At 38.4% G+C, this 25,198-nt stretch overlaps 2 protein-coding genes across 2 annotated transcripts in view; both read left to right on the top strand.

Moving 5' to 3' along the window:
- The first annotated feature begins 1,016 nt into the window (after nt 1-1,016).
- On the top strand, nt 1,017-10,782 carry ap3m2 (adaptor related protein complex 3 subunit mu 2). The gene is made up of 9 exons (XM_059337643.1): nt 1,017-1,121; nt 2,530-2,814; nt 2,916-3,087; nt 4,378-4,515; nt 4,777-4,862; nt 5,166-5,299; nt 5,790-5,997; nt 6,217-6,361; nt 9,041-10,782. Exons 2-9 carry the CDS (start codon nt 2,542-2,544, stop codon nt 9,139-9,141), a joined length of 1,257 nt encoding a protein of 418 aa, XP_059193626.1. The 5' UTR covers nt 1,017-1,121; nt 2,530-2,541; the 3' UTR covers nt 9,142-10,782.
- A 5,107-nt stretch (nt 10,783-15,889) lies between these two features.
- Nucleotides 15,890-25,198, top strand: part of tet3 (tet methylcytosine dioxygenase 3) — a 48,212-nt gene continuing 38,903 nt past the window's right edge. Inside the window, exon 1 of the mRNA XM_059336533.1 lies at nt 15,890-16,399. Within this exon, the coding sequence (XP_059192516.1) occupies nt 16,028-16,399 (372 nt within the window). The 5' untranslated portion in view covers nt 15,890-16,027. The remainder of the gene's footprint in view (nt 16,400-25,198) is intronic.

A 25,198-nucleotide genomic window follows, 5' to 3' on the forward strand; every position in this document is an offset into this window, starting at 1 on the left:
GCTTGCAGGCCTAGTTGGTATTATATTCTGATGTCTGTGCTCTTTTCTTCCACTAACATTTACTGTAAGAATTGAAGGTATTGACATTAAGGGAAGGATTTCTTACAACCTCATTGTTTGCATGTGTTGAAACTTTGTCTAAAGGGTGTGAGCTGCACTTGAAAAGAAGGTGGAACTGCAGACTGTGAATGCTCAGTCACCAGAAAGACATTAGATGTAAAAATAAATTAGAGCTCTACTAAATAACGCCCTTGTGCTGCTTTGTATCATATCAGCTGAGACACTGTGAAGGGTCATTGCTGCAACATACGGGTTGTAGTGAAGGTGTTGTCACTATTTTCAATGTGTTTTTATATATATTCAATACACACCTTAAAAAACAGCATGGTTTAAATATCATTTTACTTTTTCCAACAGGGAAGGTTTTGAGAAATTGAATAATACACAAGGCCCATGTTTTGCATGCATACCATGTTTGATATTAAAAAAAAGACCATGCAGTGATCTTTACATGACAGTTACAAAAGTGGCTCAATAGAAAAATGTATAACTCTGGCATCAGCATTCAATTAGTATTCTGTACATTCTTCATGTTTGATGTTGCTTTTTCACTTTAACCTTTTTTAGGGATAAAATATACAATTAGATTTGCTATGTACATAACAAAATAGGTTGTAATGATTTAAATGCTGCAGAATCGCTGCCTTTTTTACTCTTAGCATGGCAGTATTTTCTAGTTTATGATAAACCATGTCCCTGTATCTGTTTGTTTGACTGGAGAGGAACTCCACAAGATGAAATCTGATACTGGAAACAAAATGTCAGACCAGCTACATCTGCCGGCCAATCAGCGGACAGTTTGACTGGTGTTTACTGTAGCTCTTCCTTTAACATCCAATCACAGCTTAGTCACGAGCCACCAGTTTCCGTAATGGTGACCAATGACTTGATTAAGTGGGCGGGAGTTTATGGTCCCCCCGTATTCTGATTGGTCCGCTGTACTGTCTCTCCTTCCTCACATCAAGAGCTGCTCCACCTAACGGGAAGCAACGACGGCAGCTTAATCTTTCATTGGGAAAAAAGGGTGAAAGGCGAGACGAAAACGTAAATATTTGTCTTCGGTAAGGCATTTTGCAATTTATGAATGGCTTTAGTGGCAAATGGCAGATTTGCGGCCAGAACAGCATCGTTATTTGAAAGCATTTTGCTCTGCTGTACCGGGTGACGGGGCTTTTCCTCTGTCATGAGACTATGAGGCAGGAGGAGGGATGGTGATGCATCTTGTGTGGAGCTGGAGACTGAGGCCTTCAGTGCTATCCAATACAGATAGCTAGCTAGTTAGTCTGTTAAATGCAATATCACAGTAATTAGTATGTGTAGTTTCAGTTTATTCTGGTTCTTGTGAGTTGTATCCGGTCCGAACTCGATAGCGTCGCCGCATATTTAATGAATATTCCGGTGTCATATTTCGCAGCCCCTTTAATTTGACTGTAACTAAGGAAGACTTAACTTAATTGCAAGTTTCTGTATCCTGATACGCAGTACCCCTGTTAAAACCCCCTTTAAAATATTTGACGTTTCATTTAAATCCCTTTTTAAATTGACTAATTTCACGAGTTCACACGAGCCATTCACAGACGTGTTGCTGTGAAAAACTTCATACACCCCGCGAGTATTATAAAGACAGCATCATAAAATGTTCAAATAGTGTATTGATTTTTTTTTTATTTAGAGGCTGTGGGAAACTGACTTTACTTATGGGATTTAAAAAATAAAATAAAAGAAGCCTCCCTCCTCAACCCATTAACAGCAGTTAAGTTGTATAATGTAGTTACATTGTATTTCTATAATAAACTTACACACATTGAGCATACACATCCAATCTCTGCCAATAAAGTAAGCACACTGTATGACCAGTGTTGCAATAAAACCACAAAGAAATGGGTCATGTGAGAGGAGGAATGGCTGTCCTGTCGGTAGTAGGCACAGACTCACTGTTCTTTATTAACTTTCTTTTTTGTCCTAACAATTGAAAGAAATACAGGGTTTGAAAAATGTAAGCGCTGTTTAAGGACTGTCAGACTTCTTGTTCTAATACTCATTGTGAAATGTTCACATATTTGTATTTATGTCACCATAAATTATAAAATAGCTGCATGCAAACAATTTGCTGATGTGTAAAATACCTATGTACTGTTAGATAATATAATTATTACTTTGTATATAGTATAATGCTTGATCACAGGTTGCAAAACACAGACATCTTACAGTAGGAAAAGCACAGGAGTAATGATAAAATGAATAATGGCTGAATTTAATTTATCTGCCTCAGTTTCAAGGTCCTGGTATTGTGCATGTTGGCTCACCGAACAGTTGTTAATGTTATTAATTATGTCTTTACTTTTCCTGTCAAAATTTCTGCTCTTTATACTCGCACACAATTTACACAATTATTACTAGAAGCACTTTTACAACCTCTTTCTCATTTTAAATGCTTATATTTTTTCTTTTTTATCATTGGCCTCTCAGCCTCCAGCCAACATGATCCACAGCCTGTTCCTGGTCAACGCCTCGGGGGACATTTTCCTGGAGAAGCACTGGAAGAGCGTAGTCAGCCGATCTGTGTGTGACTACTTCTTTGAGGCCCAGGAACGTGCCACTGAGCCAGAGAATGTCCCACCAGTAATTCCCACACCACATCACTACCTTATCAGTGTGCTTAGGCATCGCATCTACTTTGTTGCAGTCATCCAGAGTGAGGTGCCACCGCTGTTCGTCATCGAGTTTCTGCACAGAGTCGTTGACACCTTCCAGGTTCTGCCTCCCTTGTATTTTTCTGTACACTGTTAGTTTGGCTTAAATTACTCATATCTGACTGTAAATACCCATATTCTGCCTGTGTTCTTTGTTCTCAGGACTATTTTGGAGTGTGTACAGAGGCTGCTATTAAGGATAATGTGGTAGTGGTCTATGAACTACTGGAGGAGATGCTGGATAATGGATTTCCACTTGCCACAGAGTCCAACATCCTCAAAGAGCTCATTAAGCCTCCCACCATCCTCCGCACGATGGTCAACACCATCACAGGTACAGTCCATGTACATAACCAAAGGCTACACTTCCTGTAAAATTCAAATTAAATTGGATACTTTCTCTATTTAGAGAACTTCTAAATATTTTGAGCATTATGTCAAATCATGGTAATGGTGTTACATATAATGTGGACCAATGTGTATGTGAGGTGCTGGACAAATTAGTCCAGGCAGCTGCTCTTGTGGACTACAGTTTTGAAGCCTTGAGTTTGGCATTTTGCCATTACTGTTTTGGTTTTGACTATATTTGAGTAAGAGGGTGGATATGACTGAGATTACCAGCCCAGTGGAGCCAGGTATCATTGGCATGGGAAATGCTAAGTTACTAGCTAATGCTAGTACTGGCTAGCTTGGTTTGCAAGGTGCAACAGTGCTTCACATTAAGTGAAGTGTAAACAAATGCAAAATACACTGATAGGCAAGCAAAAATGTTACAATTAACTTTAGTTAATTGTAACATTAATAGTTTAATAGTTTAGTTTAGTCAAAGTTGTAAGGCGAATACATAGGTAACACCCAAAATTAAGGTCCTGGCACTGAAATGTTCACACTGTCATTGATACAAATTGCAATGGCTCACTTCTGATTGCCAGGTCACCATGGTAGTGAGTGGTCGATCAAGATAGCCATGCCCTAAATCATAGCCTGCTTTAATGTTTATTTTACTTAAATGGGACCATAATTTACAAAATTAACATCTTGCTGTATTGGAGACTGTAACTACTGAGACCATAAACTAATTGACTAAAAGTGAGAAGCAGGGTCATTTTCTCATAGACTTTGATAACATATTAACAACAACTAGTGTAGTTGCCCAGTGTAGAATACAAGTTGAAGGCACTTCTGCATTGGCTTCACTTTTCAAACCTGGAGGCTACATCCACTTCTTTTATACAGTCTGTGTTTAAAACATATGTTGTCTCATTAACACCGAGGTCACTCTAGGTTCAATATTAAATCAAGTGGAACAGCTACTACACTATTGCATGTGTATTATGATGTTGTGATGTACTTTTTAATCTCCCACAAGCCTGTTGGATGCAAAATGACTTTATTTGTGCGTCCCATGGCTTGGAAAAAAAAGGGTTTTTAATCTATTAGTTGTAACTGCTGTTGACGTGTTGTTCATAGACAGAAAGATGAGCTCCTATTCCAGTCAGAGGTACAGACGCACAAACATCCCATGTATGACAGGAACTATTGCAACAACCCATTTGTGTGCACTGTGCAATGGGGCTCTGTGCAGGTGTTGTTATTTTACTTTTGGTTAATGTCTGTATTCCAGGCAGCACCAATGTTGGTGAACAGCTCCCTACAGGCCAGCTGTCAGTGGTGCCATGGAGACGCACCGGAGTCAAATACACCAACAATGAGGCCTATTTTGACGTGGTGGAGGAGATTGATGCTATCATTGATAAATCAGGTATGGCTCTGCTGGTCAAACATATTATTTTATTAATTAGCCAATTAGTCAGATATGACTAAATTTCTGTTGAGGTTCCACAAATCACTTGATGAAAAAATGTAAATGACTGATATCTTTCTATTTAACCCTCTGAATACCCCCCAAAAATGATCAGAGATAAAATATTGAACACAAGAATTCAAACTGATGTTGTCATTAATTTATATGTTTTTTGCTTTCTGTCATTATTTCACATCACCCTCCAACGCTCCTCTTCAGGCTCCACTATCACAGCAGAAATTCAGGGAGTTATTGACGCCTGTGTGAAACTGACAGGCATGCCTGACCTCACTCTGTCATTTATGGTGAGTTTTCTTGTGTAATTTCAACAAATGTGCTCACTATTTTTTTATACTGAGCTGGATCCACACTATCAGACGGGTATACTCTTGTTTACATTTTGTAAATTCGTACATAGCTGCATTTCAAATCTACAGAGTATCACAAGTATTTTTCTTTTTGCAAACAAAAGGTTTGACTTTGCACACAAAGTCAAAATTGTTCAAACGGCTGGAAAAACAAAAGCCATCAGTAAAAGCAATGGAATTACCTTTGTCATATACATATGCACATTTTATTTTACCTGGCCCTATGCCTCTCTCTCCCAGAATCCTCGGCTGCTGGATGATGTCAGCTTCCACCCATGTGTTAGGTTCAAGCGCTGGGAAGCTGAGCGGATCCTATCCTTCATCCCACCCGATGGAAACTTCCGGTTGCTCTCATACCACGTTAGCTCTCAGAAGTAAGTGTTTCTTCATTTCATTCAGCATATTATACATGTGTTTTGCCTGAATGTTTTTCTTCGAAACAGTGTGCTATTATTTTTTTTCCAAAATATTTTTATTGAAAAATACAATAAAAACATTCCCAATTACAGAAATACAATTATCCTTTTCTTATTTTTTATACATATATGTACATGTAAACAGTCACATATACACATACACAAACGAAAATGAACAAAAACACTGATAGATTTGTAGAAGAAAAATAATTAAATTAGATTACAGAGTGCAGTGTAAACCCCCACCCCTCCCACCCACGTCCCACCTCGGCATATCACAACCAACAAACATACTATTGATCAATTATGCGTGCTATTATTATTATTATTATTATTATTATTATTATTATTATACAACAACTGAATCACAAAATGTATACCACAACTTTTACTCCACTGGCTAGTGTGACTCTGATTCCTGTTGCTTGTTGTCCTGCTTCTTCCCCAGCCTGGTGGCTATCCCAGTGTACGTCAAACACAACATCACCTTCCGAGAGGGAAGCTCCCAGGGACGTTTTGACTTGACTTTGGGACCCAAACAGACCATGGGAAAGGCTGTGGAGTCAGTCCTAGTCAGCAGTCAGCTGCCCCGGGGCGTCCTGAACGCAAACCTCAACCCCTCCCAGGGAACATACACCTTTGATCCAGTCACAAAGGTAGTTGGAAAATTGTGTATGAGTGTGTTAATACACCTAAAAGAAGGAAGTCGGGAAGTGTGCATCAACAGAAATATGTAGTGGTCCCAAAAAAAGCCTTAATTTATCTTAATTAACACTAATCCTCTCAAGGATCAAAGATGCCACCATTTATTTGGGTTTATCATCTTTTCCATGTGGTAGTGATCTCATATTGCCGCCTTTTGTTTTGTTGGCTAGATGTTGTCATGGGATGTTGGCAAGATCAACCCACAGAAGCTTCCCAGCCTTAAAGGCACCATGAGCCTGCAGGCCGGGGCCTCCAAACCGGATGAGAACCCCACCATCAACATCCAGCTCAAGATCCAACAGATGGCCATCTCAGGTACACACACACACACGCACACACGCACACTCTTACCATCATCCTCCTTACTATATCCTCACACAGACATGATTGCATCATTCCAGGAAGATTTCTTACAGGAATAGTTTTTCATTATTCAGATTCTCTGTAAAAAAACAGTTTATATTCTTGCTAAACTCTCACAAACAACAGTCAGGCTGTCAATTAGTTAGATTCATATTTTATCATTACCTAATGAATATCTATTATATTCATTAGGTAATGAATATAATATCTATCTATATAAACATTTTCGGTTTATATTTTGTATTGAGTATAATTTGACCTCAACCCCCACACACATAGGAGCAGCTTTCAGCACATAGCCTGCTCAGCTGATAACCACCTGACTGCTCCACTCTGAGCAATGTGAAGCAGTGGCCACTAGATGGTGCTAAATCCAATACATACACCTCATCACATGACATCAGAAAGTTCTCTATGAGCAGATACACATCAGCCCTGATTTTATTCATTGTTGTTCACTTAATATCAATACATTTATTAATATACGTTTTGCTGTAATGTTAACCTTCAGCTATAGAGTGAAGCTAATTTCCTTACAGGCAACTATTCTATATAGGATTTCAGGTATTATGCAAGAATTCTGCCTAATATTTTTTGCTTAAAACTTCTCAACATGAAAGGCAAAGTGACAAACATATTTATTTTTAAAAACTACAATTTAGGCAAACACAGCTGTGATTAGCCCTAGTTTCTGCCTTTTATGTATAACCATTACATTTGAGCCACAGTGCTAAGCATCCGATTTGCATACGTTTGCTTATGTTGTAGAAATTGAGCAGAAACATAAACCCTGTTGGGATACTAACTTTGTTTGGATTAGGAAAAAGAAGCACGATTTGAGGAAAATAGTTAAAATATACAGTACTGTGCAAAAGGTGTGAAATATGCCTAGAAGAATTAATGCTGGTTTGAAGGCAAAGGGTGGTCACACCAAATATTGATTTGATTTAGATGTTTCTTCTGCTCACTCACTTTGCATTTGTTAATTGATAGAAATAAACATTTATATTTTTCAATAACTTGAACTTATGCACAGTACTGTATTTCAGATTCTGCAAATTATTTCAAAATAGTTGTAGGTGTTTAGTGTCAATTTTTTCCTGGTATATCATCTTTTAATACAAAATCAGATGCTCTGTGCTGTAATGCTAATACTGAACTAAGTGGATATATAGTAGGGGTGTGACGTTATACAGCAGTCACAGTTCAGTGTGAAAAACCCCAAATGCATATAGATACGTCTCTTTTCATTTATTTTGACGGTAGTGCAAGTGTCAAAGGCAGACAAAGTCCTCTTGCTGGGACTGGCACAACATTTAGCCCACTGGCTGTTATAATGAAAATAGTTTTTGTGAAACTATTTTCATTATAACAAGCAGGAACATTTAAAACACTTTCCCAAAAGACAAAAGGTTATAAAACTGAAAAGCATCTCTAATGCTATGAAATTAAAACACCAAAATGGGATACACTTGGACACAAAGTCTGTCCATTAGTGATTAACTGGTGGAGCCAATGTATCTAGGTCCAGAGATACACCCAGGACACCAACCACGAGTCAAGCTGTCAGTCATGACATTGCAGCTCTGTTTTATAGCATCACATAAGTAATTAAACCAAACTTATCAATAAAATGAACACTCAACCCTAACTCTATCTAAAAGGACAGAGACCACCCCTGGAAAACTTTTTTAAAAAAAAAGAAAAAAGAAAAAAAGATGTGTAGTGAGACACACCAGTGTAGTTTGTGCATATTGTGTGTGGGCATAAATCTGGCTCCTCATCATATGCATCAATCAACAGACGCGTGTGTTCTGCATATGGCTGCATGCACTGAAACGTGTTTCATACGAATACACAAACCTTTACAGTAAAGCACAACAGATGTTGACAGATGTTATGGGCCGATTTTGTTCTATCAAAGGCATATTGGTAACGGTGTATCTGCTGTCCGACATGTGCTGTTATGAAAACTTTTTTTTTTACACAATATATAATACAGAAAATGTTGCTTGCTTTGATTTAGGAAATCTGTTGCAATTCATTTTTGTATTTCTTTGAAATTTTCTTTTAATAGTCAGCATTTAATTGAGACTGAACAGTACTGATGTTTATTTATCTATTAATTTTATTCCTAATTATTCTTCTGTTTTCTCAGTTATGTATAGAATTGGCTGACAATGTAGTTCATTGTTTGTATATTGTATGATAATTTAATTACAATGTTAAACATTACCTAATAAAGTTTTATGTTTGAGAAAGTAGATCTCTGTACATTTGCAATGGTGAAAAATCAGTGCACAATCCAGATAAAAAGGTCTATTTTCAGCTCAAAAAAATACTTTATCAGCCACCACATCGGTCTCAAAAATCCCATATCGGCCAGGCTCTACATTACAGCCATAATATAAAGTGAGAATGCTGGCATCTCTGTAGTTGTTGCATGATCAGATCTCTCTCAAAGATCCATAAATTAGTTTCCCACCATCTTTTCTAAAATCTAACATTTAAGCCAGATTTATTTATGTGTTGATGCCAGTGTTTGCTCTTTTCTAGTATCACAAGTTATCAGACTATTTTTTATTGAGAAATGCAAATGGGAAAAAAATATATATTTTTGTCCTTCAACAGGGCTGAAGGTGAATCGACTGGACATGTACGGTGAGAAATATAAACCGTTTAAAGGCATCAAATACATGACGAAGGCTGGCAAGTTCCAGGTGCGGACATAAAGACTACTGCTCTGTGACCACTGGACCAAACCACCATGAGACTGAGGGGTGATGTGATGGGGTGAAGGGGAGTTGGTACATTCCCTGTGTATATGCATTTCAGGATTTAACAAATTGGAGGCTTCATGTAGCAGTTAAGAATGGACCATCGCACATAGAAACCTCTGTTGAAGTAAAAGCGTCAAAGGAATCAAATATTTGCATCTCTGTCCAAGCTGAACCCGGGGCTGAACCTTACTCATCCCAATATATATTTCTTTTTTGTAAACAGCATTTTTCACTGATCTTTTAAATCATGAGCCCAAACCAATCCCAAGCAAGATTGTGTTAATACAGGCTTCATCAACATGTCAAGCTCTAACAAACAAACAGCAGGCCACTATCTGATGCTGTACTGTCTCAGCTGGAGGTATGAGGTTTGAAAGGGGTCTGACCTCCACCTTTCCATACAGTATTTCATTGTCATGGCATGTTTGTCTGGATAGATCTGTCGCTATTGACTGTTTTCACACTCCAGAGAAGATATATTGGATAATGGACCAAAGTATATCAAAATACAACTTCCTCTATAATAAATTGAGATAACGTGAGCTGTAAAGTATGGCAGAAATCTAATGTTCTCCTAAGTCAAATGACATTTGTAAGATGAAGTGAACAGTGAACTGAGTTGAGAAACTAGTGGCAGTTAATTGTGTGGATATGCTGTAACAGCTCATACTGTATTTTTTTTTTTGCTATAAATCAGTAGAACACTTAAGCGTTTGATCTACAAAACCTAAATTAAAGCTAAAATTATCTTTTTAGAACATGATCCTCAATGTGTTTCTTTTTATTATTCCTTGTCGCAACCTTCCGAAGAAATATAATCACTGTATTTTTTTATTGCCCTTCTTCCTCTACTGTCCAGTTTTTCGGATTCCTTTTCCATCTGTTTGCTTTCCTGTTTGTTCTGCTCTCGTGCTCTTCTTCTCCTCGTCGCAATAATTTTGTGATTATGTCTGCAGCACTGGAGTCAGGACACTGACATATGAGAATGTGACACTGGAGCTGTCCTCAATCATGCACTTTCACTCGTGCTAGTACTAACATTTCCTTTCAATGCAAGCAAGATGGATGTAGAATGACTTTAGCTGTTGGAGCTATTTATTACTAAGGTTTGGGCGATATTTCAGGTACCTGTTCACCTGTTTTATTCTACTTTATTATTTATTAAACAACACAAATGATCCTTTTGCTGGAGTAATGTAAGCCTTGTGTATATTGTTTCCCATTTCTGCATTCTGTCTTTAAATTCTTTTCAAAAGCTTTAACTCTATAGGAGCTGTCATTTAACCATATTTTGACCAAACGGTATCAGTTTTTCTTCCCAACATTGAGAAACACATGGCCAAGAAAATATTTTTATCTTGTCAAATTGGTGCTTAACACTATGGTCCAAATGATATAATAAACATGTTCTCAGTAAATCACAACCCACAATAAGCAGAACATGTAAACTATGGTAAAATGGCCAGTAACTCAGACGAAATGTTGAAGGTTTGCATTTTGTGTTTACAGCACTTGTTTGTGTGTTTGTTAAACAGCCTCCAATGGAGTGTTACAATGGTGTAAAAATAAAGATTTGATGTGTTATAACACTCATTATTGAATGTGTATTTTTAAAGTGAAGTAAGATGTTTTGTTTCTAGTCATATGCTCCTTAAAATTAAAATTATTTATTCTATAATTGCAGTTCTCAATGTTTAAACAGATATTGAAGTGACATTTCCCATGAATATTCATATTAGCATTTTAATGTATATTTATGCTGTGTCATGTTGTAAGCTTACTGAAAACTTATTAATAGTTTCTGTAAATGTGTGTAATTTGAGTTATGGAGAGATAAAACATGTCGAAGAACTCCAATAGATAAACAGCAGGCTACAGATAGATAACTCTGTGGTTACCATCTGAAAATTTTGATTTATTACAGCATCATGAAACTGTATTGTGCGGCCAGGACCAGTGAAACCACAAAAACTGTTTCTATTTCGTTCTGCCTCTCATATACAGTAAATCAAAACAGGTGCAGTCCTCAACTGAACCAGCATCAATGTGATGCATAAACTCCCTAGAGTTCCAGCATAATGATTAGATGTGACATTTTGACTGTCAAAGCTACCTACATGCACTAGTTTGTGAAGCAATGGCTGCTGACTGACAAGATAATGTTTGATTAGTGGAATTTAAATTTAATGGCAACTTTAATACTCTGTGGTGCCATCATTTTGAGATTATGTCATCCACTTCAGCCTTTTCTAGATCCTCACTCTCTTCTAAATGATATGAATAAGAATGTTAATCTATTCTGGAGTGCCCATTCCCAACCATATACAACCTTTTTTTTTTTTTTTTTAGATATAGTGACTGTTGAAATATTGTTTCTTTTTAAATTATTTTTTAATAAGGGTTTGTCAAAAATTAATATAACATACTCTTTTTTTTTTTTAGCTTCAAGCTCTGTTTTTTTCATGCTGGGATTTGGTCTTTATCTAGACCTCCATGCATCTCGGTATGTTCAACTATCCTACATAGGCGGCAGAGATACCTGAGCTCCGTCACCCGGGGTCACTGCTCCCCTACAGCTGAACAGACCAACCCAAATGTGTAGGGGTGAGACGGGGCTTCAAACCTTAAAGGTCCTGATCCTCATTCCCCTCATGATGTCACCACATCTGGTTTTAAACCCACGCATGAGTTCACAAGAATCTGATCATAACCCACTCTTTGACATTCAAGCTGACCAACTCAGAAGTGTCATTACACCTTCATAAGGGCAATTTAAAAAATCATGCTTTGATCTAAAAAATACCACTTAAAGTCAGCCTCATGGGCCAGTTTTAACCCCTACAATCCCCATTGTATGACATCACCCCCACTTGCTCCAGCTGGCAGGACTCCACTCCATAATTTACTGATGACTTTAACCCTTCCAAAAGATACAACCTCTCTCTCTCTCTCTCTCTCTGTCTCTCTCTCTCGTTTTAACCTCCAGCACCATCGACCACAAATAGAAAGTCAGAGTTATGTCATTAGGCTACAACTTTTTTTTAACCCCATCTCCCTTTTCATGCACCAGGATTTTTATTAGTGGGAAAGTTGTATTTTAGCGCTCTTTTTCGCTCCCAATGCCTTATGGGTATTATTGTTAGATTTTTAAAAATTATTTCTATTCATTTTTTCAAACGCGTTTGACGGCTGGAGGGAAGAGGAATATCAAAGCATTTAAAGACCAGTTCATCGGGTGGTACGTATTTCAGTATTTTGGACGGGTTTTTTATTCATATTATTTTTTTACTATGGTGCAGACATCGACGTTTAGTCGATTAACGACCTTATACGTGTTTTTTTTGCAGGACCAGCTAACAAAGTTTCTGAGCTGCGTTATTTCGCTATAGTTTATTTATAAAACAGCTGGAAGTTGCAAAAAAGGAAAACCCTGGTTGACTATCGATATTAATAATGCTTTTATAAATATTATGACATGTATCTGTCGATCTCAACCATCGATAGCAGGTTTTTACCTCTGCAGCGAAGTCTGAGGCTGTCACGTGGATGCAAATAAAAGTGTGTATTCGCACCCGGTTAATGTGCTGTTTTTGTCACCTAAAGCAATTATCCCAGTGCCTCCGTTCACAGCTCTGATGTGTTTTGTGTATCCTGCTGTAGATAAGGAGCATTATCCTAATGTAGATCTAAGGATGCCTGTTAGTTTTTATCTGATTGCTTTGATCGGCCGGGCTCACCGCAGTGCCGTTTAAAGTTCCCTGTCGGTAACCACGTGGACTTACAGTAACAGTCACAACAGTGGCAGAGGGGAGCTCATTTACACCTGCAGACTGGGGCAATACTGAAGAGTCAAAGTGTTGATTTAACCACGGGTGGAACTGGAAGAGCGCGTGCCACGTCATGGCATTGTCTGAAGTAACCTTAAACACCTGGCTAAATGTGGGACTTTTTTTTTTTATTTAACCTTTATTCAACCACGGAATATCCCATTGAGATGAAGAACCTCTTTTTCAAGGGAGCCCTGGCAAACAGTGGTGGAAAAGTATTCAGAACCCTTACTTGAGTAAAAGCTGTCTTCTAACTGTAGTAGAATAAAAAGTACAATGTTTTCCTCTAAAATGTAGTGGATTAGAAGTAAAAAGTTAAATATGTGGAAATCCTCAAGTCATCAAAATTGTAGTTAAGTACAGTACTTGAGTTTGGCAGCATACATTTTACTTTGTACAAAATTATTCGTCAATAGTGAGGCAACAGTGGTATTCTGCATATCTTACATGATAACAACTAAAACAAATAGCACATTAGACAATGCAATTATAAAGCATGGATACTATAAAAAGCTTCAGTACTTTGACAGAAAATTGCAAAATATAGAAAAGATGACGAAAGTGGTCTCGTCATTAAACTGGCCCCTGGAGTCACTTTCTGATATTGATCACAGGATGAATCTTGACTATTGTAGACTCAAAGCATGAGGGCAACACGCTTTTAATGATTTTCTGGTGGATGGTTAATGGTTTGAAGCGTGATCTGCAACAGTCTTCTAGAAGTACAGTACTCATTTACTAACTCCCTATTTGGCAATCTGTGTGGGGAACATTTTCTTATTAGTGCTTATAAAAAGTACTCATACCACACTGTGAAATTACTCCATTACGATAAAAGTCCTGCATTCAAAACTTACTGAAGTGAAAGTACAGCATCAAAATGTACTTAAAGTATTAAAAGTAAAAGTACTCATAATGCAGAATGGCCCCTACTCGGACTGTTTCTGGTATATTAGTATTATTATTCTTAGTGTATTTATGTAAGTTTATCCAGGTAGGGCTCATTTAAACTACCGAATATACTGTTATAGGGTTTAATTTTTAAACCTGCATAATCATTTTTAAATTGATCACGTTTTTGCAATGTAACTAAACCTGTCTTCTAACTGCAGTGGAGTAAAAAGTACAATATTTGCCTTTAAAATGTAGTGGAAATCTACAAGTCATGTACAAGTAACTCAAAATTGTAGTTAAGTTAAGTTACTCTTAATTTTGTTAATTTAAGACGAATTTTGTTATACATTTAAATGGTGAAACTACTTTGTTATATACCAGTCTTTTAGGGAAATTAACAACCACAAACATTAGCAAGCGTTAAAAGCTTGTTTGTGATTTTCCCGCCATGAAAGACCCTGCCAGAGCTGTAAGGTTTAAATGTGTAAATCTGCACTAATTTAAATACCATATTAAAGTACAAGCCCACAGGGTACTGTTAAACTAAATAAAAAAGTAGCCTGCATATTTTATAGTGGCTTTTAACTTCCGCTACTTTGCTGTTCATCGAAAAAAAACAGGCAGTAGTAGCAAAGAAACATTGGGTTTTCTCAGCACAATTCACTTTATTGATGGTTGACTGGAGTGTGTGACCACAAGACAAAGAGGACTGTCCCTGGCATCAACTTTTCAACCCCCGTCTTTCATTCAGGGAGACATAAGCCCCCCATCAATGGGGTCTGCCATTAAAACCCAGTATCTTCTCATACTGCTCACGTAGGCCTGTTTGGCTATGAGCCAACTGCATGCACCGAACTGACAGCTGTGTTTGGAAACCAGACAGCATCCAGACAGCAATCAGGGCTGTCAGACTGAACTGTAATGTAAAGCAAAGCATCTAGTATTAGGAAATGCTACACAGCCAGTTATACCAACTATTTAAGTACAGGCAGAGTCATGAAGTGACATCCGACAAGATAATAATTGGTCAATCTGATAAATGATTGTTATACAATAAACTATTGCTCTTAGCATTATTGTTCATGTGTTTCAGGCAGCAATTCTTTCTGACATACATCAACATGTCTTAGGACTGTTTACTGATTGGCTGCAGTTATACTCTGGCCGCAATTTGCAGCCAAAAGTTTAGCCATCTCCAACTTTCAGTTTGGTAAAATATGCATCATTCACTGCAGGCCTATGTAAAGCTGCAGCGGCTGCTCCGAGTCGTTTTGATTTGGGACTGCAACAAAGTCTGGCCAACCACCAGCCAGCCATATTTATTTACTTGATTATAATAATCTAAATTAGACTGTAATGTAGAAGTCCACCATTAAAGACAGATATCCATTTGCTGTTTTTGTTTGATGACATAGTACAGTTGGCTTCTGGAGGTTTAATGTGAACCATTTTCAATAGGATTCACTCGGATTCAATGTAACTGTGTTTCATCTTTTAAGTGGGGAGTATCAAAAAGCCAATTTTCTTCAAATGCACACAGAAAAATTGCCCATTCAGTTGCTCTTAAGAGTTGTTGGAGGGAGGTACTGTAGACATTGACTATAAGACATAAACATTCATGGTAATGGAAACCCAGAGAAAAATGTGTATGAAAACTTTCTTGTGGCATTCTAGCATTGTTTAAAAATACTTTTATGTTTTGCAGACTGTTCTCAGGCTGTGCAAACAACACCATGACTCTCCAGGCTCCAGCTATGCTACCCAGACTGTGGTGGACCCCCAACCATCCCAAAGGGTAGCTGGGAAAGATGGACTCCAAGCTCCAAGTTACAACCAGGATTCTCCAGGGCCACCAAGAACACAGTATCATAATGAAACTGTCCCTGGAGGGCACAGACTAGAAGACCAGACGAACATTAAGCTAACTTTTTTTTGACAACACAGCCCAGAGTCACGTATTGAGGCTTTCGTTGGTTTTATATCTAGAAAGACAAAGTCAACAGCACACATCGAGACAAGTTTAACCATTGTTAAAATCACACAAACCTTTCAAACATCACTGCATTTTTCTGTGTTTTTACTCTGGTAATTAAGAGACAGAAGTGAGGACTGTCACCATGCCCATGCCAAAGTCCGGGCCTGGTCCGCCCCCTAAAGACATTTATGAGTTCTCCATGGACGAAGAGGAGGCTCAGTCTCTCCACTTGCACCGGAAGTCTTTAGAGAAGACGTCTCCTCTGAGCAAATATATTGAGACCGAGCACCAGCAGGCAGGGCTCTTCTCTCTGCCTCCCCTCGATTCCTCTCTGGATGCTGCTGACCTCCAGAAAAAAAGGAGGAAGAAATGTGGTAACTGCACTCCCTGCCTTCGCAAAGAGAACTGTGGCACCTGTGCAAACTGTGAGAACCGCAAGACAGGCAAACAGATCTGCAAGCTGCGTAAATGTGAAAAGCTGAAGAAGAGACAGAATGAGTGGGAGGTGAGTTCGGTACAGATATGCTGCTGTACAATAATATTACACTAATTATTTATGGGAATACTGTATTTGTGTTATCATATCAATAGTATTAAGAATTTGTGATTTTTGTAAGTTGCATGGCACATATTGTCTCAGACACTCTCTAGGGGAGTAGGGAGTGTATCCATTCGTACTTTTATTACAGAACTTTACAGATGTCACACACATCATGTTTGAGATGTCCATTCAGACGGATAGCATTAAGCTTTGTAGCTGCTTGTGCCACTAATAGCATTCCTTATCTGTCAAGCCTGGACCTGTCTGTCCTCAGGCAGGGTTTTGCAGGGCTAGTCAGGAGCATGTGGAATATATGCAAAGTGTGTATATGTTCTAGCACTTACCCAAATGACAAATGACACATTGATGTGGGACTTGCACTAAAATGAAATCCACAAACTCATTTTTTTTAAAAAGTACATATTCAGTTTAATTTGGTTCTTTCCTCATTGCAACTCCTCTTCAGTCTGAGCGTCTGCATGTGAACATTAACTGCTGTTTAACAGAGCCACAACAGATGGAAGCGGGTGTTCTGCCAACTCAAATATATTTATGGAGTACACTTAAATCATGATGCAACACTGTGTGCTTTTAAACGTCATTAACTACTTACTGGTTACACGATAACAACTAAAACAAATAGCACATTAGACAATGCAATTATAAAGCATGGCTACTATAAAAAGCTCCAGTACTTCAACAGAATATTGCAGAATATAGAAAAGATGACGAAAGTGGTCTCGTTGTCATTAAACTGGCCCCTGGAGTCACTTTCTGATGACGATCACAGGATGAATCTTGACTATTGTAGACTCAAACCATGAGGGCAACATGCTTTTAATGATTTTCTGGTGGATGGTTAATGGTTTGAAGCGTGGTCTGCAACAGTCTTCTAGAAGTACAGTACTCATTTACTAACTCCCTATTTGGCAATCTGTGTGGTGAGCATTTTCTTATTAGTGCTTATAATCACGCATTAGGGAACAACCAGTTCCAGTTGTAACAGAATGACTAGTAGATGATTCACTGTCATTGGTGATGTTATTTGCTGTGCTGCTGTTGGACGACGTGAACATAGCATCAATAAATTACAGCACCGTAAAAGTTATTTTAAAAAAAACCATAAACCTCCAGCACAGAGTGCACTTCAGTACTTCAGTCAGTACAGAGAGCAAAAATACATCTTTACATCATAGTAGATATTATTATATGTTTCACAACCACTAATGCTGTCTCAGCACTGCTGGTTGATTCTACACATGCCCTCTACTACAGTATGAGGATGTTTTAAAGCTCACAGTGAATCTGTCAACACAAACACTGATGTACTTAAAGTCTGAACTTACTTTAAAACAGTCAGGATGAACCAGGGGTTAAGGAAGTTGATAAAAATGGGAGTATGAGTATTGGCTTGTTGTGTGTGCTGAAGATACAGATGGTTAACCTTCCAATCGAATCCTTCTAATCGATCCTACTTTAATATTATCCTCAAGATAACGCATTGGAAAAGTTTTAGCCTGTTTAAACAAACTGTGGGTGGACAGCATATGTGTTTGCACTGACTGAGAGACTGTGAAGGCTACCAAACAGCAGCAGTGGAGAATTCCTGCAGTTGCCTGGGCTTTGTCCTTTGACCTCTGAGCCGACGAATAAGGGTGGGGGTTAACCTTAGACCAGTTTGTATTTGTGTGTGTGGGTGTGTGAAGAAAGAGAAAGAGTGCATGTTTTTAAAGTGTGCACTTGTGTGTAAATGGAAGTGCACGTGTGGGTGTGTGTGTGTGGCTTTGTGTGTTTGTACATGCATCAGCGTCTTAAATGGGGGGGATGGGCTGTAAAGTCAAGGAGGAGGATGGGAAGATGCAGTAAATGGTCAGCAGTATTGGAGGAGGAGAAGCAGGAAAAAACAGGCTTTTGAAGCATGACCAAGGAATGGACACTTACTGCTCCTCTGAGGGCTGGCAGCCAGCTAAGCAAGCACCATACCGCTGTTTCTGTTAACAACATTCCCATATTACCAGTCTAACTTTCTCACTTGACATGATGGCAGTTTCTTTGTTATGCCAAGAAACCAAAATGGCAGGAGCTGCTATATGATATTAATAGTTGGCCAGTACTATTACCAATTTTTAAAATTAAACATATATGTCATAACTATTTCCAAAGCCAATTTTTTTATTAATTATTACTGACATTTAAAAACCCCAGAAACAACACATAGGGTTAACAAGCAATGGCCCGATGGGTCAAGACCAGTGAAAAAACTCTGTCAGGTGAGTTTATTGGCCAGTCGATGGCCCATCCGTACCAGTGATAGCGTTTCCGCCAATCACAGTCACAAGTCAGTTCACCTGTGATGCTGACCAGGAACATCATATGTTTCCCTTTAGCGTTATTTATTTCGGCAAGAGTGTCTAGTAGGGGTGTGACGATACTCTCAGCTCACGAGACGAGACGAGACACGATATTTGGTTCACGAGAACGAGACGAGATTTTAAGAAAACTACAATGACAAAATATATGACTGGACAAACAGACTTTTATTTAACCGAGTTGCACATGCGTTTTGAAATGTTTTATTATAACTCTTTACATGGATGATGTAGGCATGGGCTTTTAAAAGTTTAAATAAGATAAATAAAAAAAATAAAAAACCCCAGAGGGATTAATGAGACTCTGGAGGTGACGTATGGTAATCGCTTAGCAACAATTTCGACCGTGATCCGTGATCACATACACGACGAATTAAACATGGGAGACGCAACTGTTGCCACCGTCGCTAACTGCACAACATCAGCAGCTGATCAAAACAAACCAGCATGGCTAATTATCATAAACATAGCGATCTTGAATTAACCGGCATCTAACTGTGCACAGAGTGCTTGTTGTAAACAAACAGAGATCGCTAAGTGAACACCTCCTGCAGCAGCAGCACATACACACTGTACTGCTACAGAGCTAACTGTTAGCCTATTAGCAATTTGCAGACTCTGGCTCTGCAGCTGGGAGAGACTGCTGCAGGAGGACTGTGCTGCTTAGATTCGTTCTTACTCTTCTTAAGGAGCCTCTGCAACGTCATTCTGGCTGCTTGCTGCTTCCCCTCCTCTTCTTCTTTTCATTTTACTGCCCCCACAGGTAACAAATAGAAGTCTGATAACTCACAAATCTCACGAGACTGATTTTTAACGTAACAAGAAATATCGTCGACTTTAATCTCGCGAGATCTCGTGGCACAAGACCTCGTCACACCCCTAGTGTCTAGTCCCGCCCTACTGTGCTGTGATTTACTAGTACTTGTTGCCTCAACACATCCTTGTTATTGGATGCTGTCAGTGCAACATTAGCTCATGTTAGCTAAGAAATAGAGCCCGCTAATGTAAACAAACCACCGCAAAAAAACCCACCACAACAGATTCCACACGTACTGTGTTTCTGTTATATGCATTTTGCAGCAGTCGTCCAGAGATAGACCTTAAGTAGCAGCTGCAATGACTCAGATCCAGCCAGTGCAAGACCAGTGTTGGCGTTCTGATCTCGTCCTGACTCAACACCAGCACCAACCCACAACTATCTAGAAACTATACAATAATTTCAAAATTATAACTGAAAATAGCTCAGTAAACATGTTTGAGAAATAAGGTTACAGTGTTAACACAAAGAGGAAACACACCTTTTATATAAGATGGCTGTTGTTAGAAAAAAATCTGCTATTTTCCTCATGAGCATGTCTTCTCGTCTTTATAAAATTGCAGCAAATTAGGTATGTTGAATGATTTTAGATCTGAAACGTATAAACCAAAACTATGTTACAAAAGTTGTAATTGCTCTTTCTTTTTAACCAAAATGCACAATACTGATTCATGACAGTCATTGACATTAAGAGTGTATAAAGAGTGTGTGAGGCAACACAGTTAATATAGACTCTTACTGGCTTTCCACCTAAATTAAAACAAGCATTACTCTGAATTATAGGTGTTACTCATGTTCGGACTGAACACATTTGTAGATGCATAATAAACTTTATTAATTACAATGTACACATGATTAATTAACTGAGAGTGTAGACCAGTTATAGAACTAAAGCACAACACTTAAATGCTGATTTATATTGAAATTTAATTTTTATTGCACACTAGTGGTGGAATCCATTCCAATTTTTTTTTACAAGAATCAATTCAGATTAAGGACTTTTCATATCAAAGTAGTATTGATCAAGTAAACGCAAGGGTCAGTCTATAGTTGTTAGACTGCACCTCGTCTGCTAGTGTTTAGAGTGTAGCATAACCTGAGTTATATCCAAGTTTGTCAAAAAGGCCAGCAACTGTCTGACTTGCCATTGTGTTTAATGTGCCAAATCAGAACTTGCGGTAAAGGGATTTTACTGTTGTTTAGACACATGCTGTACTTCCCCCAATACTAACTATGTTCAAAGGTGGAGATCAGAGGCGCAGATAACTTAAAATACAAAGATGTGACATGTTGGTGTTCAAGAATAGAGCTTAAGTCAAGAGGAAAAGGCACAAGGTTTGTTTGGCCACAAACAGGAAATCAGGGTTTCCATCAGCTTTGTTGAGGCCTATCCTGTCCTGTTTGACAAGAAGTTTCAGTGGCAGCAACAAAATATGGGAGTCTCTTGCAAAGTCTGAATAGTTTCCAGGAAAACAATTAGATATTAAAAGAAAAAAAACCCCTAGAAGTTGTTTTAGTGGTTTATGGGATAGAAACGTGCACTACTGTCACTATTTGGTGGCAAGACTCTCCTGCTATTGAGTGGTAATAGAAGTTTACAGCCTTCATATTTCAAACCCCCTGACCTCTGAGGGAACTCTACCCCTATTCAACCAAACCATTTCCTCCCATTTCATTCTTCCTCCAGCATCTTTCCACACTCTCTGTCATGAAGGTTCTGGGGACATAGGGATCTTTGGGTTTGCTCTAAATGTGAACAAGCGATGGTTAAATTGAAAGAGCAGTAACACTCAGACTCACTTGACCCACCATTGGATCCAAATAGTCTAACTGTATTAAAAAAACATCTGATTGATGGATTGGCTCAAACAATTGTACAGACAATGATGGTTCTCAAACAGGGCTAGACTGGGACCTGGGATTTTTGCCCCAACCGGCCCACCACAACTGATAACTCACCAACTTAGTGCTCTTCTGAACATGTAGATATACCAACCATATTACTCCACACTACACTACATTTAGGCTACATAAGGCAGCCCTCCTCCCAGAGTGCCAATCAAAACGCAGGAAGTCAAAATGGATAGCTTTCACTCTTATAAATGCAATAACATGCAGCACAACAAAGAAAGGCTGTAGGCCTGCAGTAGAAAATTAAAGAACACACAGTATTGTAAAAGTACAGTGAAAGCTTTATTGCTCACTGTAAAATGGTGTTAAACTAATGCTCAAGAAACAAATGTTACATATTGAAAAAGATCCCTTTTGGTGGGCAAATTACCCTGCACACTGAAAAAAGAACCAATTTAATTGAATTGTTTAATTTGGTAACACCTAAATGAATTAAGTTCTTTCAAATTAATTTAAAATCAATTGTGTTAATCTAACTTATTAAATTAATTTGAAAGAACTTAATTCATTTAGGTGTTACCAAATGAAACAATTCAATTAAGTTGGTTCAACTATTTTCTTTTTTCAGTGCAGAGACAGAAATGTCCAACTAGCACATTTAACACTAATATCATAACCTTCACGTCTAACTGCTGGTCCGTTTATCACCTCCAAATCAACAACTGATCACGCTGGCACAGGCAACAGCAAATTAGCTTCTAAACACTAACAGGACTGACCAACATGTAATTATGACGAGGCACTAGAATGTTAAACTGGTAACAACAGCAAGCCAAGCATGTTGCTGTGCCAGTCAATGAACTTCGACCAATTAAGTAATTAAGTGTAAGTCCATAACTGTTAAAATCCATTAACAGTTCAGACGTGCCAAACTTACTGTCATCAGTGCGCACATAGGCCCTCATTTATCAAGCGAGCGTAGAAACGAGCGCAGATCCGAGTGTATATTTGGTCTTACGACAGGGTCCACGTGTGATTTATCAAACGATCGTATCTCTCCAATCACAGCGTAAGAATGATCGGCTGTTGATAAATGTGGCGGCTCGAAAAATGCGTAATTTAAATACCACGCCCTAATATATACCCGATTCAGAAGACTCGTCTTCAGAGTTTACGACACCGAAGGGCGCAATACGGCCAAAAAGAGGATTTTTTCACCCTCTAAACTCAGCTTTATTAGCAAAGTGCACCGTTACAATTAACAATAGGGGCAATATAGACGGAAATATCGACGGAGGTTTATGAAATAAAAGTAGCCTACTTATAGTTATAAACTCAAACAAGTTCACTGAATATTTTACATTTGGAGCACGGACTTAAAAGTTTTCAGCTTTTTGGTTGAAGGAGGTAAACAATGTTTTAAAGTAAGTTTTAATTCTAAAAGAAGAGGAATTTCTCAGTCAGAAAGTGAAACGCTGACGTCCAACAGCTGCAACACAACAAACTGGTTTTGTTTGGCAGCATAAAAAGTGAAAAAGAAGGAAATCAGTGGTGCCGTCAGCAGAGTAGCGGACTATTAAACTCCCGGCGAGGTTTGAGTAATTACATCGTGATATATAAAGCCTAATAATCTATATAATATCCGAATATTGCTATTATTATGATGGAGATATATTATTCACCTCTTTACATTTACTAATAATGATGTCCTATTCAGAGGAGCGTGTGACGGCGCTGATTGGAAATGTTTCTATTCTGGCAGCACCGATGGTAAAAGAGACGCTGATGCTCCGGTGTCGGAGCTGGATAACAGTAAACAGCAGAAGACAACAACATTTAATATCCTCGGCTGGTATTCTGTTTAAAGAATTTCACGATCGCAGGGTGTATTTATTTTTGGATCATGTTTTAATGATAAATTATGTAGTCTAAACATGTTTTGCTTTGTCACTATTAAAAATCAAAACACCACAGAGTTTTATCAGCTCCAGGCATCGATGCAATAGTCTAAGATCAATTCTCCGACTCAGACGTGTGGACTTCACGCTGACTCAAATTTGCATACACGAGCTGAGAGCAGACGTGAGATCTGATCGTACCGTCCGCTCACGTCCATATTGATAAATGCCGAGGCTTGCGTAGAAATCATCTTACACCCACATTACGCTCACTTTCTGACGTACGCTCGTTTGATAAATGAGGGCCATAGTGCGGGCCGTGACGTGACTGGCTGATTGACAGTAGAAGGGGCCAAGGAGGAGGGGCCTTGGCCTTTGGCCCTCCCTCCACCTGATTTATTGGCCATTGGGCAGTCAGTCAAACCAAAAAATAAATAAAAAATAAAAAAATGTGTTTAGTTCTTTCAAGTCGTTCGGCCCAAAAGACCTGTCGGTCCACCGTGCATTTGCCCGGTACGCCAGATGGCCAGTCCAGCCCTGTTCCTAGAGGATGAATCCTACAAACTTTGGTAATCGCTGACTGTTCCTCTAGCACATGGTTGGCCAACTTGTCCAGCATGAACAACCAAAAACATTGAAAAACATTTAAGAGCCGCATGCACACACTACATCAGCAACAGTGACTGACAGGCCTAATGACCTAATGTCCTAACAGTTTTCATAGGTCTGAAATGTCTGTGACCTCATTTTATGTCACTTGGTGACACCTGCAAGTCCTTGTTTCCACAGTCCTTTTCAGGTCAGGTTTGTACTCCGTTGTGACTGCTCAAAGTAACACCATCAGTGAATGTCTGTGAGAGCAGTGTTGCTTTGACTTCACTTCATTTCTGTGTAGAAAACTGTCACAAACTATACTAAATTCACAAACTATCTGTTGCTACAATTTACAAACTCCACTGTTTTCAGAAGGTTCCATCATTTCCATTTGACTCATGTCTCGGTGCGTTTACCTGCTATCAAAATTGAGTCAAGATTCAAGGCCTTGAGCTGTAGCCTATCAAGCAGAAGGCTTTCCCATTCTGTTCAGCAAAAAATACAAATCCTCCCATATTGAAAAATAAATAAAAAATATCTGTGATGAACACAGTTTGATGAAGTAGTTATAGGTAACGTTACACCCACTAGTAGGATTGCAAAGTTTCAGGAATTTTTAAAGTTGTAAACTTTCCATGGAATTCACAGGAATTTATGGGAATTAAAGGGACTAAACTGCTGACTGATATTATGGGCTAAATATATTTCATGTATGGTATTAATGTTTAACTTTACAGTAGATATCTAGCTGATAAGTTAGCATCATTTCATTGACCATTTATGAAGTTCTTATCAAGATGCTAGCTACCTCATATGTGATGCTGTTTTTTCTGTACATTAATTGTAAAATATTTTGAAGGCCATTCAAGTTGTTTAGCCAGGTTAACTATATATCTGTTCATGCCATTGCATTAATATTGTTACAAGCCATTTCCTGTATTCTACAGGAAAATTGCACGTGCGCCATCCGATATAATACATTTTCAAAATTCCCATAGAAAGTTTCTGGAAATTTACAGAAAATGTTCCATTCCCTTTGCAACTCTACACACTTTTAATAGAAACATCAACAACATGGAATATTTTTAATGTTTTACATTTAATATTTAAACTAAAAACATGAAATGAACACAGACAAGTCATTTAAGTCAGGTCTCAAGTCATTTATTTTCTGTCATAGTTGAAGTCATCAAAACAGTGACTTGAGTCGACTTAAGTCCAAGTTATAATGACTGTGTTCTCC

Source organism: Centropristis striata, chromosome 7 (genome assembly GCF_030273125.1).
Source record: "Centropristis striata isolate RG_2023a ecotype Rhode Island chromosome 7, C.striata_1.0, whole genome shotgun sequence".
NCBI lineage: Eukaryota > Metazoa > Chordata > Actinopteri > Perciformes > Serranidae > Centropristis > Centropristis striata.

Bases quoted from the DNA above. Each gene is read 5' to 3' on its own strand.
- ap3m2 (XM_059337643.1), top strand. From the start codon at position 2,542: ATGATCCACAGCCTGTTCCTGGTCAACGCCTCGGGGGACATTTTCCTG. The intron at 4,516-4,776 runs GTATGGCTCTGC...GCTCCTCTTCAG, and splicing joins TGCTATCATTGATAAATCAG to GCTCCACTATCACAGCAGAA. The intron at 5,998-6,216 runs GTAGTTGGAAAA...TTTGTTGGCTAG, and splicing joins CCTTTGATCCAGTCACAAAG to ATGTTGTCATGGGATGTTGG.